At 37.2% G+C, this 18,966-nt stretch overlaps 1 protein-coding gene across 1 annotated transcript; it reads left to right on the plus strand.

The window, feature by feature from the left end:
* The first annotated feature begins 300 nt into the window (after positions 1 to 300).
* On the plus strand, positions 301 to 12,871 carry LOC138843003 (UDP-glucuronosyltransferase 2B16-like). The gene is made up of 6 exons (XM_002717137.4): positions 301 to 1,204; positions 2,461 to 2,609; positions 4,649 to 4,780; positions 6,543 to 6,630; positions 7,707 to 7,926; positions 9,930 to 12,871. The coding sequence occupies exons 1-6, from the start codon at positions 478 to 480 to the stop codon at positions 10,207 to 10,209; spliced, it is 1,596 nt and encodes a 531-aa protein (XP_002717183.1). The 5' UTR covers positions 301 to 477; the 3' UTR covers positions 10,210 to 12,871.
* Positions 12,872 to 18,966: the final 6,095 nt, after the last annotated feature.

Below are 18,966 nucleotides of genomic sequence, written 5' to 3' on the forward strand. Positions count from 1 at the left end.
TTTTACATTTCAAATTGATACTTGCCTATATGTTAATTATATTTAAAGAAATTTTTTTATGAAGAACGTCCTTAAATCATGTTACGGAGAAATAAGGATCATCTGCGTGATTATTTTACTCTACTTCACTGACAGGGAGTTTGCAGATGCAAGTCACTTCACTTGAAAATGCTTTGGGAACTCTTCTAAAATCTCTCACATACCACAGTTATCTTACGCACCCATGGCTTTGCCTTAGGGCAGGATGAATCACTTAACCATAGGAGAGACCATAAAGCACTCAGTTGGACACAACAATATCTAATTTTGCTTTTCTGCCTGCCATCCTGGTTCCCAACTCTGGTTGCTCATATCATGTATTTATTTTAACCAATGCAACTTATATTTAAACTATGTGTTAAGTTTCTTCTTGGATAAAACCATAAGGAGCAAAGGAAAGCAAGAGCAAGTGGCGAGGAAGCATTGCATTTCACCAGAATGTCCAGGAGATGTGTCTCACTTCTGCTGCTGCTGCTACAGCTGAGTTGCTGCTTCAGCTCTGGGAGTTGTGGAAAGGTGCTGGTGTGGTCCATGGACTACAGCCACTGGATGAATATGAAGACAATCCTGGATGCACTTGTCCAGCGAGGTCATGCAGTCACTGTTCTGAGATCTTCTGCTTCTATTTTAATTGATAGCAAGAATGAATCAAGAATTCACTTTGAAACTTTTCACACATCTTACACTAAAGATGAAATCGAAGCTTTTCTCTTACATAGGATTAATACACTTATAAACGATGTGTCAAGAGATGCATATTGGGAATATTTCCCACTACTGCAAAAATTATTCTTTGAATATTCTGATGTTTATGAAAGTATCTGCAAAGACTTGGTTTTGAACAAGAAAATCATGGCAAAGCTTCAGGACTCAAGGTTTGATGTTGTTCTTGCAGACCCATTTGCTCCCTGTGGTGAGCTGCTGGCTGAGCTACTGAACAGACCCCTTGTGTACAGTCTCCGCTTCACTCCTGGCTACACCTATGAAAAGTATAGTGGGGGACTTCTATTTCCTCCTTCCTATGTGCCTGTTATTATGTCAGATTTAAGTGGACAAATGACATTCATGGAGAGGGTAAAGAACATGCTATGGATGCTTTATTTTGACTTTTGGTTCCAAATGTTGAATGTGAAGAGGTGGGATCAGTTTTGCAGTGAAGTTCTAGGTAAGTCATGTTTTTAGTTGCTGATGAGAGCTTAAGTTTCCTGTAACTTTGTGGGTGACCTTTCATGAATGGAAACTCTAAGGAATTTCCTTTTCATAGGTGAAGAAAGGAAAAGCTAATAGAAAAATTTTTAGAAGTTTCACAAATGTTACATAAGGGTTCCATTATAGGTTTAGATAGGCGTTATAGATTCATTGCTTGCATGGAACATTACAGGAGGATGCACAGCTACCAAGGAAGCACTGAGGATTTTTCTAAACACTACTATGTCCATTTTCTCAGTTTTCACAGTTGTAAAACTCGGTGGACACATTTTGTTGATGAATGAAGACATGTATATTTTGTTATTACACACATTTCTATGATAGCTATCAATGTGACTTTGAGGAAATTATTTTTTCTGTGTAGGTCTGTTGCTTCTCTTAAAATTACAATGCAGTTTCCATATTACTTAAAATGGCCATTCACTTTTGGTGACAGATTTTTCAAGACAGAAAACATGTAAATCAAGGTTTGTGATGTTGCCATGTTGCTTCCTTAAGTCCTTAAAATGCATCTGTGTAAAGCCTAAGATTTTGTGGGAATTAGACATACATATATATAATTAATCTGTTTTTAACTAGTTTTTCCATGTTTATAAAAGACATTCAAAAAAGAGTGAACAAAGTCTGTTTTCCATAATGTAAAAACATCTCTGTGATATTTGGTAATATTTCTGTATAAATTTCATTGTAAATTGATGCTATTAAGGCATTAAAGTAAAGCTAAAACAGAAGTAGGCAAAAATATGTTCACTCCAAATAGCAACAACACAACAACAAAAACCCTTTCTTAGTTCACTTAGAGATCAAGGAATCAGCTTGGCAGACTCTGGAAACAGGACTGAGTACCTGTTCTGGGAAAAACCCTGTTCATGATTACTGTAGAGTATCTTGACTCAACAACTAAAATAGTTGTTCTCAAGTGAATCTGCTACTTTCTTAACATTAAAAAGTAAACAATGTGTGTTTAACTCTATAGGGGCCTAATTTCATGACAAGATTTGTGGCTATGCAGTTGATATTAGAGACCTTTTCACATGTATCAAGTATGTGAATAGAGCATAGCATATACATTATATATACTTAAATAATTGCTTTATCTTTGTACAGACGCATTATACATCATTGACTGCATCACTCCATTCAGTTACATGATATACTTCATATTACAATTCTCTCCTTAACCTGCCTTTTCCTGATTTTCCCTGCATTCAGGAAGACCTGTTACATTCTCTGAGCTAATGGGGAGAGCTGAAATATGGCTCATTCAAAGCTATTGGGATTTGGAGTTTCCTCGCCCACTCCTGCCAAATGTTTACTTTGTTGGTGGGCTCCACTGCAAACCTGCCCAACCTCTGCCCAAGGTAAATATGCTCCTGTGGCTTTCTTTTTTTACTTAGATTTTACAGTGCACATTACACATTGTGCATAATCTAATACAATAGGCAATGCTTTTAAACAGAATGAAATTTCAGTGTCCAGAAAAGTCACAGAGAAGAGAGATAAGCTAGACTATTTTGCATGTCAATGTTTACTTTTGGCCATCAGATGAACAAGAGGGAGACTAAAGTTTGACTGTAGGCATTGAGACTCTTCTCCAGGATTCTAGCTCCACAGGAACTCCAGTCCTCAGCAGCATAAAGATGTGGCCTCAAAAAAGGTTACAGCCAAATCCAGTGCCTCCTACTTTCAGCACTGCATTACAGCATTCCTCATTGAGAACCTGAGGCTTTCATACTGTGTAAAAGGAACAGATTGCCTTATCTGAGGTGTTTTCTACTGTCTGCCAAGACAAGAGGCTATCTCTGTAAAACTCTGTGGGGCAGCCTGGGTCTTGGCTTCACAGCTTCCAGACAGAATGAGAGCTGGGTAACCTTTCACTGCATTTTGAATGACCTCATACTTGTATCTGCAAATCACTTCTGGTTTCTATTTGATACAAACTTATGTCGGCATATAGCATGGCAGTCTTCATTAAGAACCATTAGAATTTAATCTATGTTACTCATACCACATTATAAAGACATGTGTAGAAGGTAAGTATTCTTTACAGCTGCATTATGATTTCCTGATTTGCAAAAAAGGAAAGGGACAAAGGTCTTAGGAGGAGGAATGTGGAGCAAAACACAAAAAGCAGGACAATTAATTCTGTCATGATAGCTAGTGATAATACCTGCTATTATTCCAGTGCACCCACAAGACATGAATACGACTCAAAGTTTTGAAGCTTCTCTTGTTTTACATCAAGTACAGTTTTCATATTCCAAGCAACTTGCTTTTCCTCTGGCTGTCAAATTCCCAGATAATAACTGTGCTATTTAGAAAGAGAAATAAGAAATTTAACAGATTTTAAAAGGTAGTTAAAATGTTAATAACCTATGGATTTATAAGTTAGTAGCATGAAATTACACAGAGAGAAGTAACTAGGATGTGCAAAGACAATGATTATAGCAGTGATTTGTAAAAATAATGATTGACAGTAACATAAACTTCATAGTAAGGAATGAATACATAATTTTATTTATAAAATCACATTAATACAATTGCTTTAACAAAAAACCTGAAAAATATTAAATGAATCATAATAGGAAATTTAGCTGGAGAGAGTCCTCCAAGATGCCCTAATAGGGAGGGAGCACACTGATAATCCGGGAAAAGATAGTTTAATAAAAGTGGAGATACTGTAGTTTCAGGGAAGAGTTAGGGAACAAACTGCAGAGGAAATTCTTCCGGAGCTAGTGTGATATGGTGAACCTACATGGAGGGCACGGGTGCCCATTGCTCGGGACCCCAGCCACCAAGTCTACGCACCAGGCTGGAAAGGGAATTCTCTCCTATGGACTGGGAAAGCAGTAGAAGATGGCCTAAGTCCTTGGGCCTCGACCACCGCGTGAGAGATCCCGAGGAGTCTCCTGGCTCCTGGCTTCAGATCAGCACAGCTCTGGAAGCCAACTGGGGGGTGAACCAGCAGATTGAAGACCTCTCTATCTCTTTTTATGACTTTCAAATAAATAAATCTTTTAAAAATAAGGAAATTTAGCTGGAAATAAGAGCAAGGAATTTAAGTGAAATCAGATTTTATTCCCTAGAAGGAGAAAAGCATATATATTATATCATTCTCTACATTAGCTTCTGATAATGTACATGGGTCCCCAGCTTTCAATTTCACAAGAAAAAGAAATCTAGGACAAGGAAAGCAGAAGAATGTGACTGTAGACAACATGAACATCTGAATAATTAGAAATGGGTAAGATGGAACATTTGTCAAATACTTTATCACAATGACCATTACAGTGATTTCTGATAAGTTCCACTTTCTCTCCTTAGTTGATTGCACTAGTCCTTTCTCTGGTGTTTGCTGTGTTGCTTTCCTTTTGTGATGGAACAAATCCTTTTTTCCCAGGAGATGGAAGCCTTTGTGCAGAGCTCTGGGGAAGAGGGAGTGGTGGTGTTTTCCCTGGGGTCCATGGTCAGCAACATGACAGAGGAAAGGGCCATTGTGATCGCATCAGCCCTTGCCCAGCTGCCACAAAAGGTGAGAAAAGTGTCCTAACAGGGCACAACTACTGGATGTGCTTCTTCAACACTGTAATGAGTCTGGTGAGAGAAGCTTCCTGTATGAAAGCTAAACTGTTATGAAAGTTGAGATTTTTGTCAGATATCAGTTTACAAATAACTCTCTGTGAGATGTGCAACAGTAGCTCAGAGAATGTTTTAACAAAAATTATGCTTGGATTTAGTATTTGTACAGAAAAAAAGCATTATTAAGGGGTGTAGCATGACGTTACCATCAAACTGCAGTATCATCTGGTTCTTTACTCTGTATGTTTGCTGAAGCCCCCTTATGCACTAAAGATGTTACCAGAAAGGAAATCAAGGGCAATTTATAACTGAATTGATACACTAGCAATAAATATATTTTGTTAAAAATGTCTGATGTGCAACTTGCAGTTTCGAGTTTCCATGTAATCCATCACTCTTTACTTCCTCTAGTTTTGCACTAGGTCCTCTCATGGTGATGTTCCAGAATCTACCTAGATATGGAAAAACCAGGAATTAAACTAAAGATTCAGTACAGTCTAGTATATGTAGAAAAAGGGAAGAAAACAACCTGCCCTTTAGCCAGAGCCCTGGATGTGTCTGAACCAGGAAGATGTAAGGGAGAAAGTGCAGATAGATCTTTCCTGCAGGTGGACCCAGTGCATCACAATGTGTGGCCCCACAGGACAGTGCTCCTAACCCATTAGGTTCACACCTCCTCCAGACTGAGCAAGGAGAAGGGAACATCAGGACAAGTGAAGCAGGAGCAGGCCTGGAATGGGACATGCTCAGATGCACTCCGTTAGAAATTTGAGGACATACTAATTTTCTAATGTATGTAAGACACCTTTGATCTTTCAGTGGTTATGTGCTGCTTTTAGTATTGTAGGTAATGTAGGGTTCTTGTAATCCACTATATAATTTTTTCTGAGAACTGATATTACGTTTAGCATCCTCAAAGCACAGTGAAATTCAATGCTTGTGGATTGTACTACACTGTTTGAGGCTGCTTGGAAATTCCAGTCAGCACTTTGTTTTGGTACTGGACATGGAAATGATCTCACAACAGCAGCAATTAGTGAACTAACATAAATAAAAATAATGAAAGTTTATTTAAACCACTTAAAATTTTCCAAGAATTAGTACTGAGGAAGTTGTAATGTAAAATAAGCCAAAGGTAGTCCTAAGCACAATTAATTTATTTCTCACAAACAACCTACTGCATGGATTTACTTTTTGTGAATTAACACAATTCAAATTATCCTGAAATTTGTTATGATCACTGGATAGATGTAGACTTTTATTTGATGATTGCAATTAAAATGGTTGAAATTATTAACGTGGAAAAATTAACTTGGAAGATGAATCCAACATGGTAATTCAGGTAAACCAAGATGTACAATACCGGGATTTAATTCCAATTTTTACAGTAGAATTATGACATTGTAACAGTTTCTTAAACACTGGTTTTTGTCTCTCATTATCTCACATGAATAAAGCAGTGCATGTGAAACATCATGATTCTGTTCTGTGTCAGTGTGAATGTACTAATACATAGGAAATGTTTGTGCTCTACTTATCTTTATCTTTTAGTAGTTCTCTCTACTTACACTCTTCTGTCTCCCTGACTTAGCTTTCACATGGAAGGCATTTAACTCAGTTATTGCTAAGCCTCCTTAGAAGTAAGTAGTTCTTCTAAGTAAGTAGTTCTTCTTTGAAATTCAATGCATGAAAAAGGCATTTTCTTTCCCTAATAGGTTATTTGGAGATTTGATGGCAAGAAACCTGACAGCTTAGGAGCTAATACCAGGCTCTATCAGTGGATCCCTCAGAATGACCTTCTTGGTAAGACATGGAGGACAAACACTGTAAACATGAGTAACAAGTTGAAAGACAGTGGTTCAACAGAAAGCTGATGACCATTTATTATGGAAACACTCAGAAGTCAACCAAATGTCTTCATGCTTATTTTCTAGTCCTAGGGAGTACAATGAACCAAATCAGTGGGCATTCATTATGCACAAATTCCTCACATCCCTAGAATTTCTCACTAATTTCTTGCTGGGAGAGAATTTGGTACAGCAGTTAAGAAGTCACTTGGGACATCTGCATCCTTATTGCTGCTGCTAGGTCCAAGTTCAATCTCTACTTCTGGTTCCAACTTTCTTTCCATGTGTACCATGGCAGGTAGTAGGAGAAGTCATTGCCCAGCCCCTGTTCTTGTAAGCAGTTGAGGAGTAAATCAGTAGAGGGATGATCTCTAGCTCTCTTTTTGTCTCTCATACACTCACTCATTTTCGCCTTCTGACTTTCAGATAAATCAACTTTTTAAAAATAACAATTTATTTGAGGTTATCTCTCTCCTTTTCCCATTTCAGTCACTACATCTGTTGTTCCCCATAATATAGTGGTTTGAATTGCCACTGAAAAATAATATACATGTTGTTATGAATTACTCCATATTTTGCTTGGGAAAAATCTCAGAAACTCTCTCAGGAAATGAGAATGCATTTAAGATTCCAGCAATTCAATTGTGTGATTACCTGCTGTGTTCTAAATCTTATATATCACCCCATGTGAATGGACTGCTATTTTAATAGAAAATATTCTAACATTCATTTGAACAGGGTTTTTTGGCGTAAGAAATCTTTTTCAATAAGAATATAACTTTCATTCCTGCTTGCTATTTTCTTTCCATGTTTTAGTTCAAATCATAGCACTTTTCCTTGTGGCCTTTGCTGACCTAGCCAGTAAATTGAGGAACCTCTTCCTCTTAATCTCAAGCAATTTATACACGATCTCATCTTTATTCATAACCTGTGATCTAGACATCACGAGCCCTTTTAGTGCCCCAAATTCTGTTTCTTCTTTATTTCTCAAACTTATCATTAATAACTTTACTGAAAACCTCTCAATTCTAGGTCATCCAAAAACCAAAGCTTTTGTAACTCATGGTGGAGCCAATGGCATCTATGAGGCCATCCACCATGGCATCCCTATGGTGGGCCTCCCTTTGTTTGGGGAGCAACATGATAACCTTGCCCACATGAGGGCCAAGGGAGCAGCTGTTAGATTGGACTGGAAAACAATGTCAAGTGCAGATTTGAACAATGCCGTGAAGACAGTCATTAATGATCCAACGTGAGTATTGCTTTTTTGAAAAAAACTGATTTGATGCGTTTTCACTTGAGGACTAAAAGATTCTGAAAATGATCACTATTTTGACTATAGCTCTTGTTAATATTGGAAAGCAATCATCATGTCTGACTTGCTTATTACAAAGTAAACATGTCATTTACCTGATACATTAAAATAATCTGGTCCAATACTCAAAATATTTGTAATAAGAAATGCTTCCCCAAATATTTCATTTTATAGTTAGTGTGGTTAAGTATTAGCACTATATTGTGAAATCAATAATGTTTGGAATGTGTTTGCCTCCTTTGATTACACAATGATGTAAACGTAAATGTGAAGTTTTCCTAGGGAATGTTTCCTTGATAGTATCACAATGGCCCTTAGCTTGTAAAAGTAGCTGGACTTCATTTTTTACAGCTGTTGTTCAACCTAAAGAGCTAATCATCAGCACCCTTGTTTTGTCTTTTTTCCAAAACACATTTATCTTTCTCGTACATATTCTCTTACATTCTTAATAGATGTAATACTGCAGGCTGAAGTGAATTTCTAAATTAACTAAAAGCTTGACCACATATGATGTGTGGCACACATTGTACTACTTTTCAGCATATATTATATGATCCATTCATCATGTTTTCCCAATAAATTTCCACAGCTCTACATATACGCCTTGTGAAAGGAGTTTTCCATATGTATTTTTTAAAGATTATTTATTTATTTGACAGGTAGAGTTACAGACAGTGAGAGGGAAAGACAGAGAGAAAGGTCTTCCTTCCGTGGTTCACACCCCAAGTGGCCGCTATGGCCAGAGCTATGCAGATCCGAAGCCAGGAGCCAGGTGCTTCCTCCTGGTCTCCCATGCAAGTACAGGGCCCAAGCACTTGGGCCATCCTCCACTGTACTCCCGGGCCACAGCAGAGAGCTGGACTGGAAGAGCAGCAGCCGGGACTAGAACCCGGTGCCCATACGGGAGTCTGGCGCTGCAGTCGGAGGATTAGCCAAGTAAGCCACAGGCCGGCCCCTCCATCTGTATTTTAAAAATAACATGAGTGGAAGTTGTCTTCATTGCAATTGCTGATGTACCAAGACACTGTAATTTGTAATTTGGACATGGAGGGCCATACTCCCCACATACATCCTTTTGCCTTGTCCATTAGTTCGTGACAACTTTAATGACAGGAACAACTCCCTACTTACTCCAGTACTCTCCAGAAACTGAATCACAACGTTAAGAAGAAGAAAAATTGTAGCAATCAAAAACATTTACTGCTGGTTTAGTATCTGATACGAATAAGTCAAATATTCTAAATTTTAACATGTTTTAATTCAAAGAATCAGTTAAGGAAGATGCATTTAACAACGAAAAGCTTGAGAAATTAAAGCTGAGAAAAAGGGAACATAAGAGTCAGTGTAAGGCTCCAAAGAAGGCAATTCAATTTCGTACATTCGCAACTTAAATGTTAATGCACTAATTTTGGATTACTCTGAGACAAATTCCTGGTTGATAACAGCTCCTTATTAATTTTTCCCAGATATACCTGAGCTTAGTAATGGACTTGCCTGCTATCTCTAAATTTTCATACTAATCACATTCTAGTAAAACAAATCTGAAAACCATTGTTTACAGAGTCTTTCAAGACTTCCCTATCAAATGAATTTTATTGTGGCTGTTATTGTCATTTTTTGTTTTCTTTGCCTTTAAGAGTTAAGTGATTCCAATTCCTAGGTTTGAAAGTTAGAAATATTGTTCTCTGCCAACCTCTCTCAACACATTTTGTAACACTGAACATCCAACAGTTTCCAATCAGGAAACTCAGATCTCTGTAATGTTTACTGAAGGAAAGATTTTTGTCTCCTGCTCTTTTTTGCAACATTCGTTTTACTGTCTGTATAAAAATTTCACATGCCCATTTTATGGTGCATTCTGTAGGTTTATATTTAGATATAGATGTATATATACTTACATATCTTATATTCTACAAGTTTATAAATTGATTTTTCTTCAGCTATAAAGAGAATGTCATGAAGTTATCAAGAATTCACCATGATCAGCCCATGAAGCCCCTGGACCGAGCAGTCTTCTGGATTGAGTTTGTCATGCGCCACAAAGGAGCCAAACACCTTCGGGTTGCAGCCCACGACCTCACCTGGTACCAGTACCACTCTCTGGACGTGATTGGGTTCCTGCTGGCTTGTGTGACAATCACTACTTACGTTGTCATAAAATTTTGCTTGCTTGTTTATCAAAAGCTTTTTATGACAGGAAAGAGGAAAAAGCAAGATTAGAGTTCTTTCAGACTTAGGACTAGTTAGTAGCCCAATATGTGACATCATGCCATTAACTCAACCATTAAGGATGCACGTGAGTCAAGTATTCCTACACAGGTTAGGAGATTTGTGCCTTGCAGATTTAATAAAATATTTCTTCTTGACTAAGCATGAAAAAATGCACCATTCTATCCTTCGGTATTCATGGATAGTTCAATTTTAATGCTGACTTATTAACTTAGTTTAATAACTTTGAAGAAATGAGACTCACTGGGATATCAGATATTGCTTTCAGAAGAGCTATCAATATTTTGTGTCCATTTTCAGAATCATCATCTACTGAACACAATTGCATCAAGTAGACTATAGTGTACTTGCTGAAGGAAATATAGCCAGATCCTTGTTATAGGTGTTAAGACAGATTTTATCCTGACTTCTTTAAATGGGAAGAAGGAATCCATGATAAAGTGTACTCAACTTCAACTAGGACAAGAATGATTGATTTTCAAAAGAATGAAAAGAGAAAATAAGGTAGTAAAAAAAAATGTGAACCAAAAGGGAATATTCAAGTTTATCTGAAAAGAAAATTAAAGAAAGAAGTGGAAAATTAGTAGAAGCGATTTTGTAATGTGGGCTGGACAATGTAGTTTGCAGTTTAGCAGGATTGAGTTTTCTTATGCAAAGAATAAGTATGTAGTGTGGATTTACCTTTAAGGATCTAAATCATGACCCAGATCAGGTGGATGACAGGATAAACTTGATGAAGTCCCTAAGCATGTGCTTTGGCAAATTTTTATCTATATGAAGTTTACTGTTCATTTTCTCATGAAATAAAAAACATTTTCTTGTAATCTTTTTGTTTAGTTTCAACATCTGTGGATTGCCCAAAATTGTGGCTTTCAGCAATATTGTAAAATAATTGATCAGGAAAAAGAAAGACATTTTCAACATGAGGTTTTGCATATTCTTGAGTAAAAATTTTCCGTTTATTTAAAGCTCCTCTGTACCTTAGATGGTAAGGCAGGGAATAAATGCAGATTCTGATTACCTTTAGTTTACAATGGCAACACAGGCCTAGCAAGTTTCGTCCAGTGATTTTGGAATTTACTGCTAAAGTTTTCGTAACTCCTAAAATAAGGTCTCCAGTTTCTTCCTTTTTTTAAAATATTTATTTTCATTTTTGAAAACACATTTTCAGAGAGTGTGGGATAGACTGCTTCATTTCCCAGAAGGCTAAAACAGGTAGGACTAGGCCAGACTGGGGCAAAGAGCCAGGAGAGTCTTTTGGATCTTCTGTGTGGTTCAGGGGCCCAAGGACTTGAGTGATCTTTCACTTATTTCCCTGGTGCCTTACCAGGAAGAAGAATCAGAGTGGATCAGCCAGGACTGAAACTGGCACCCATTTTGGATGCCAGCATTCTAGGTGGAGGCTTAACCTTGAAAACCACAATACTGCCTTCAGAGCTTCCATTTCTTAGCCTTGCCTTTTCAAGTAAAATGTTTTACAGGATTTTATTTATTTACTTGAGAGGCAGAGTACAGACAGAGAGGGGCAGAGAGAGAGAAAGAGGTCTTTGATCATTGGGTTCACTTCTCAAATTGCTGCAATGACTGGGGTTTGGGCTGATCCAAAGCAATGAACCAGGAGCTTCTTCCAGGTCTCCCAAGTGGGTGTAGGTGCCTAAGTACTTGGGCCAGCTTCCACTGCTTTCTTACACCATCATAGGGAAGTGGATTGGAAGTGGAGCTGCCGAACTTGAACCAGTGTCCACATAGGATGCTGGTACTGCAGGTGGAGGCTTAATCTACTATGCCACGGCAGCCATGTCTCATGTCAAACTTTTTTAAGTGCTTTGATATCTCTGGTACTGAGGGTATGGAAACCAGAAATTTACATTTTTTTATATTTGTCACTCCTAATATGTAGGAAAGGAAATAGTAGCTGGAATAAAAAGTCATATATGTGTAGCAATTTTTAAGCCCATTCTGTAGAGAGCAGTTTAATTGACAAAAATGTCTCCCAGTCTTGTCTTTCTATATTGATAAGTACAGCTTTTGGACAATATTCACAAACTGCAAACCAAGCAGAGAAAACAGAAAACCAGCTAATGCAGTGGCTTTGCCTACCAAGAGCTGTATTTAAATAATTTGAAGAAAGATCTACCATTTTTTAAATAAAAAAAACTTTTACCGAACTTTTCTACACAAGATCATTCTCAGCAATGATTTCCAATGTTATTAATTATAACACTGTCAAGAAGATAAATAGGCAAGGAATATTTTAATTATACTTCGAATATTTAATCAAACAAAGAAACTCAAAATCGTAGGGCAGATTTTGTAGTGCAGTGGTGTCAGCTCCACATGAGACGCCTGCATCACATATTGGAGTCCCAGTTCAAATCCTAGCTGCAGTGCTCCTAATGAAGCTTCCTGCACGATGACATGCATCTGGAGAGGCAACAAATGACAGCTCTAGTGCCTGGACCCCGACACTCATTGTGAAACTCAGACTGAGTTCTGGGCTTCTGGCTTTTGCCTGGCTGAGCCCTGGATATTGTGGAAATATTTAGATGGAAGATTTCAGTACATGTCTCTAGTTCTTTAAAGTTAACGAAAAGAAATAAGCATTAAGAACTAAAAGTGTGCAATAAAATAGTAAAATACAAGATATGGAAAAGTTACCCATGAGTGCTGTTTACTTACTTTACTGTGTTTTTTTTTTAACTTTTAAATTGCATTTTTATCTTTAAATATTGCTGTATCTTATCAGTGAGAGGAATAAAGTTCAACCTTGCACCCAACACACCCAACACACCCAACACAACTGACAATATGACTTTTGTAATCCAATGAAAGGAAGGGGAATCCAGTGGGGAAGGAGAAAAACTAAATAAAAATATGTTTTCTAAATTAATTACATGTAGAATAACAGGTATATTAAAGATAATTAATACAAACATGGTAAATAAAAGTTTGCTTATATGCTTCAATATATTTTTTTAAAATACTTTTATTTAATAAATATAAATTTTGAAAGTACACCTTTTGGATTATAGTGGACTTTCCCCCATTAACCTCCCTCCCACCCGCAACCATCCCATCTCCCACTCCCTCTCCCCTTCCATTCACATGAAGATTCATTTTCAATTATCTTTATATACAGAAGATCAACTTAGTATATACTAAGTAAATATTTCAACAGACTTCACCCACAAAGACACACAAAGTGTAAAGTACTGTTTGAGTAATAGTTTTACCATTAATTCGCATAGTACAACACATTAAGGACAGAGATCCTACATGGGAGCAAGTGTACAGAGACTCCCGTTGTTGATTTAACAATTGACACTCTTATTTATGACGTCAGTAATCACACAAGTCTCTTGCATGAGCTGCCAGGGCTATAGAAGTCTCTTGAGTTCGCCAACTCTGATCTTATTTAGACAAGGCCATAATCAAAGTGGAAGTTCGCTCTCCCTTCAGAGAAAGGTACCTCCTTTGATGGCCTGTTCTTTCCGCCTGGGTCTCACTCACAGAGATCTTTCATTTAGGTCATTTTTTTCTTGCCACAGTGTCTTGGCTTTCCATGCCTGAGAAACTCTCATGGGCTTTTTAGCTGCATCTGAATGCCTTAAGGGCTGATTCTGAGGCCAGAGTGCCATTTAGGGCATCTGCTATTCTCAGTCTGCTGTGTATCCTGCTTCCCATGTTGGATCATTCTCTCCCTTTTAATTCTATCAGTTAGTATTAGCAGAATCTAGCCTTGCTTATGTGAACTAATTGACACTTAATCCTAAAATTATGATCAATTATGAATTGAAACTGATCACTTTGACTAGTGAGATGGCATTGGTACATGCCACCTTGATGGGATTGAATTGGAATCCCTTCGCACGTTTTTAGTTCTACCATTAGGGGTAAGTCCGAGTGAGCATGTACTAAACTGTACATCTCCTCCCTCACTTATTCCCACTCATATTTAGCAGGGATCACTTTTCAGTTAAATTTAAATACCTAAGAATAATTGTGTGTTAAAGAGTTCAACCAATAGTATTGAGTAGAACAAAAAAATACTAAAAAGGATAAAGTATTAAGTTGTTCATCAGCATTCAGGACAAGGGTTGATTAAGTCATTGTTTCGCATAGTGTTCACTTCTACTGGTTTCCTTTTAGGTGCTCAGTTAGTTGTCACAGATCAGGGAGAACATATGATAGTTGTCTTTTTGGGACTGGCTTATTTCACTCAGCATGATTTTTGCAGATTCCTCCACTTTGTTGCAAATGACCGGATTTCATTTTTTTTTACTGCTGTATAGTATTCTATATTGTACAAATCCCATAATCTCTTTATCCAGTCTACTGTTGATGGGCATTTGGGCTGATTCCATGGCTTAGCTACTTTGAATTGAGCTGCAATAAACATTAAGGTGCAGACAGCTTTTGTGTTTGCCAATTTAATTTCCTTTGTGTAAATTCCAAGGAGTGGGATGGCTGGGTCATGTGCTAGGGCTATATTCAGGTTTCCGAGGAATCTCTGAACTGTTTTCCATAGTGGCTTTACCAGTTTGCATTCCCACCAACATTGGATTAGTGTGCCATTTTCTCCACATCCTCGCCAGCATCTGTTGTTGGTAGATTTCTGTATGTGAGCCATTCTAACTGGGGTGAGGTAAAACCTCATTGTGGTTTTGATTTGCATTTTCCTGATGGCTAGTGATCCTGAACATTTTTTATGTGTCTGTTGGCCATTTGGATTTCCTCTTTTGTACAATATCTATTGAGGTCCTTGGCCCATCTCTTAAATGGGTTGTTTGTTTTGATGTGGTGGAGTTTCTTAATCTCTTTGTAGATTCTAATTATTAATCCTTTATCTGTAGCATACTTTGCAAATATTTTCTCCCATTCTGTTGGTTGCCTCTTCACTTTCCTGACTGTTTCTTTTGCAGTACAGAAACTTCTCAATTTGCTGTAATCCCAATTGTTAATTCTGGTGTTGACTACCTATGCCTCTGGGGTCTTTTCCAAGAAATCTCTGCCTGTGCCTATATCTTGCAGGGTTTCTCCAATGTTTTCTAATAATTTGATGGTGTCGGGTCATAGGCTTAGATCCATAACCCATGTTGTGAGGATTTTTGTGTAAGCTGTAAGGTAGGGGTCTTGCTTCATGCTTCTGCAGGAATTTACTGAGACTTGCTTTATGGGCTAGTATGTGGTCAATTCTAGAATAGATTCCATGTACAGCAGAGAAGAATGTGTACTCTGCAAGATTAGGATGAAAAGTTCTGTAGATATCTTTGAGATCCATTTCATCTATAGTGACGATTAAATCTGCTGTTTCCTTGTTGATCTGTCTGGTTGATCTGTCTATTGTTGAAAGTGGAATAGTGAAGTCCCCTAATACTATTGTATTGGAGTCTAAGTCTTCCTTTAAGTTCCTTAACATACTTTTAAATAAACTGGTGCCCTGTATTAGGTGCATATACGTTTATAATAGTTACATCTTCCTGTTGAATTGATCCCTTAATCATTATATAGTGCTCCTCTTTGTCTCTCTTAACAGTTTTTGTGTTAAAGTTTATTGTGTCTGATATTAAGATGGCTATGCCAGCTCTTTTTTGGTTTCTATTGGCATGGAATATCTTTTTCCAACCTTTCACTTTCTGTCTGCATGCACCTTTGTTGGATAGATGTGTTTCTTGTAAGCAGCGAATAGATGGGTTTTGTTTTTTAATCCATTCAGCCAGCCAGTGTCTTTTAACTGGAGAGTTCAGGCTGTTTAAATTCAATGTGACTATTGATAAGTAATGACTTTGCCCTGACATTTTTCCAAAGATATTTCTAATATATACTTTGAACTTCCTGTCATCTTTACTGAGAGATTTTCTTCCTTTACCATCTTTCATATTGATGACTGTGTTTCTGTGTATAACACATCTTTAAGCATCGTATGCAGGGCTGAAAGATTGGTGACAAATTCAATTTCTGTTTGTTATGAAAGATCTTTATTTCACCTTCACTCCCAAATGAGAAATTTGCAGGATATAATATTCTGGGATGGCAGTTTTTTTTTTTTTTTTTCTTAGCACTTGGACTATATCTCTCCATTCCTTCCTCACTTTTAGGGTTTCTGATGAGAAGTCTGCTCTGAGTCTAATTGGAGAAATCTGACGTTTGTCTCTTGCACATTTTAGAATCTTTTCCCTAGTTTCACTGTGGTGAGTTTGATTACAATGTGTTGTGGCATGGTTCTCTTCTGTTCATGTGTATTGGGAGGTCTGTGTGCTTTCTGTACTTGGATGTCTCTTTCTTTCTCCAAACCTGGGACATTTTCCAATAGCATCTCACTAAAAAGACCTTCTAATCCTTTCTCTCTCTCCATGCCTTCAAGAACTCCTAAAACCTGAATATTGGTTTTTTTAATAGTATCCTGTAGATTCCCAACAATATATTTTAGATTTCTAATTTCCTCTTCTTTTCTTTGGTTTGACTATGTACTTTCCTGTGCTCTGTCTTTTAAGTCCACTATTCTCTCTTCTGCCTCATTGATTGTTTTTAAGGCTCTCAACTGTGTTTTTATTTGTTCTATTGAATTCTTCATTTCATTTTGATTTCTCTTCAATATCTCAATTTCATGTGCTATTAAATTCCTCATTTCATTTTGATTCCTCCTTAAGATTTCATTTTCGTGAGAGAGATTTTCTTTCATGTCCTGCTTGGATTTCAGTAGTTCACGCATTTGTTTTTGGTTACTTCTAAATATTCTTTTCATGAATTTTTTTAGTTCCATTTCTTGCATTTCTTCTATCTCATTGTCTTCATAATCTTCTATTGATGTATCATGTTCTTTTGGGAGCATCACGTTGTCTTCCTTGTTCTCGTATCCTCGGCTGTTGTGTTTGTTGTTTGGCATTTGTATTGGACTGTTTGCTTTCAGTGACTCTCTAGAGGCTGATGGATGTGGCCAGGGAGCTCTGCTCAGTTCTTCAGTTTTAAGGGTGTGCCTAAGGTGACACATCTGTGTTTGGTGGTATATCTTTTCTCCCTCTATCTCTTTTTTTTTCTTTTGTTTTCATCAGAAGGGAGGTAATTCCACTCAGCTGAGCTCTTCTCCTGATGGTGACCAGTGCCTGAGCACCAGCCCTAGTGGGTATGATATTCGTCTGCTCTGTCCCAAAGACCACACAAAGGATCCATGCACTCCTCAGTGTGAGTCAGATTTCCCTACTAAGTCTCTCACCGGGTAGCCAGGGCTGCCCAAACTTATGGCATCTTTCACCGAGACTACTCAAATCTCAGCCCCACTACGAGTTCTCCCACACGCCCTCAGTTTTTTTTTTTTTTTCTTTTCACAGTCACAGTTCATAAGCTCCACACACTCACTGGGTCTTAGTCTCCTGTAATTACTCTCCACCAGAGTTAGGTCTTTCTAGTTAGCTATTGCTGGGCACAGCCCCGAGCAGAATGAAGAACACTTGGATTCCCTGCTTGACGTGCCTCGCCCATTTCTTTCTTGGAGTGTGTTTGACAAAGCTAACTGCTCACTGTTCTCTCGTCATTTCCTTTCACTTCCTGTGATGCTATCCTTAGCTAGATGCTTCCTGAAACACTGGAGTTTTTAATCATTTTAAAAATGAGTATTCAAAGGGTTGGTGCTACTGAAAGCTGACATCCCTTATGAATCAGTGAATGAAAGACTTCTCTCTCTCTCTCTCTCTCTAACTCTCTCTTTATGTATTTATACTTTTTATTTAAGGTATGTAAGTCTCATGGATTTCATATACACAGTTATAGGAATATAGTGGTCCTTCCCAACCTTACCTACCTCCCGCCCAGGTTTCCAACTTCTTCTGCCTCCTCCCTCTTTGATTCCCACTCTTAATTTTTTTCTGAAATCCATTTTCAATAACTCTGTTTCTCAAATAAACAATTTAACCTTCAAAAATAATAAAAATTCAAGGAATACCAGAATGAAATTCTGTCACTTGTGGCAATAGGGAAAAACTGGTGGATATTATCCTAACGAAATAACTCAGAAACAGAAAGACCAAAACCACATGATCTCATTCATGGTTCTCAGCTAAACCTTTCCAGCTTGTAGATTCAAAGCCTGGAAAAAGACACATTATTCATAGGGTAAAAGTTTTAGATGTAGAGGACAATATGTTTTAAGGATCGATTTGCATAAAGTGGTGATTATAATTAATAACAATGTGTGTACACACCTAAAAGGAGTAAATTTTAACTGTTCTCACCACCAAAAATGTACATGAGGTGATATATGTGATAATTTAATAATTTAAATTTCATCTTTTCACATGTATACCTTTATCATACCATGATACTTTAAGACATCTGTATACATCTTGGTAATATTTTATTTTAAATACAAAGTTAACCTTTAAAATGAGAATTATATTTATATTGCAAAGGTCATCTCTAATTACTGCATTTCCCCTTCACATTTAGACATTATATATTAAACTCAATACATCTATACATATATGATAAAAATATAAAAAATAACCAAATACACTAATGGCAATTCAACAAGATTAATTTAAGACTATACATAGTACCCAAGTAAAAATGAACGGATCAAATATTGAGAGCAAGCTCGAAGATTATATATTATATTAGCAATCAGTCAGTATCAATCAGAGTACTTGCAATGACCTGATAGCTGGCATGCAATCTAGTAGAAATAGCTGGGTCTTGTTTTTAACATATGTATTCATATTTTAAATATCTGTGAATAAATGACTTCAATAGATT

The sequence above is a fragment of the Oryctolagus cuniculus genome, chromosome 8 (genome assembly GCF_964237555.1).
Source record: "Oryctolagus cuniculus chromosome 8, mOryCun1.1, whole genome shotgun sequence".
Lineage (NCBI taxonomy): Eukaryota > Metazoa > Chordata > Mammalia > Lagomorpha > Leporidae > Oryctolagus > Oryctolagus cuniculus.

What these genes read in the sequence shown, in the direction of transcription:
- LOC138843003 (XM_002717137.4), top strand. Translation starts at nt 478, where the DNA reads ATGTCCAGGAGATGTGTCTCACTTCTGCTGCTGCTGCTACAGCTGAGT. An exon ending in CCCTCAGAATGACCTTCTTG is followed by an intron (nt 6,631 to 7,706) that starts GTAAGACATGGA and finishes TCTCAATTCTAG; the next exon opens with GTCATCCAAAAACCAAAGCT. An exon ending in ACAGTCATTAATGATCCAAC is followed by an intron (nt 7,927 to 9,929) that starts GTGAGTATTGCT and finishes ATTTTTCTTCAG; the next exon opens with CTATAAAGAGAATGTCATGA.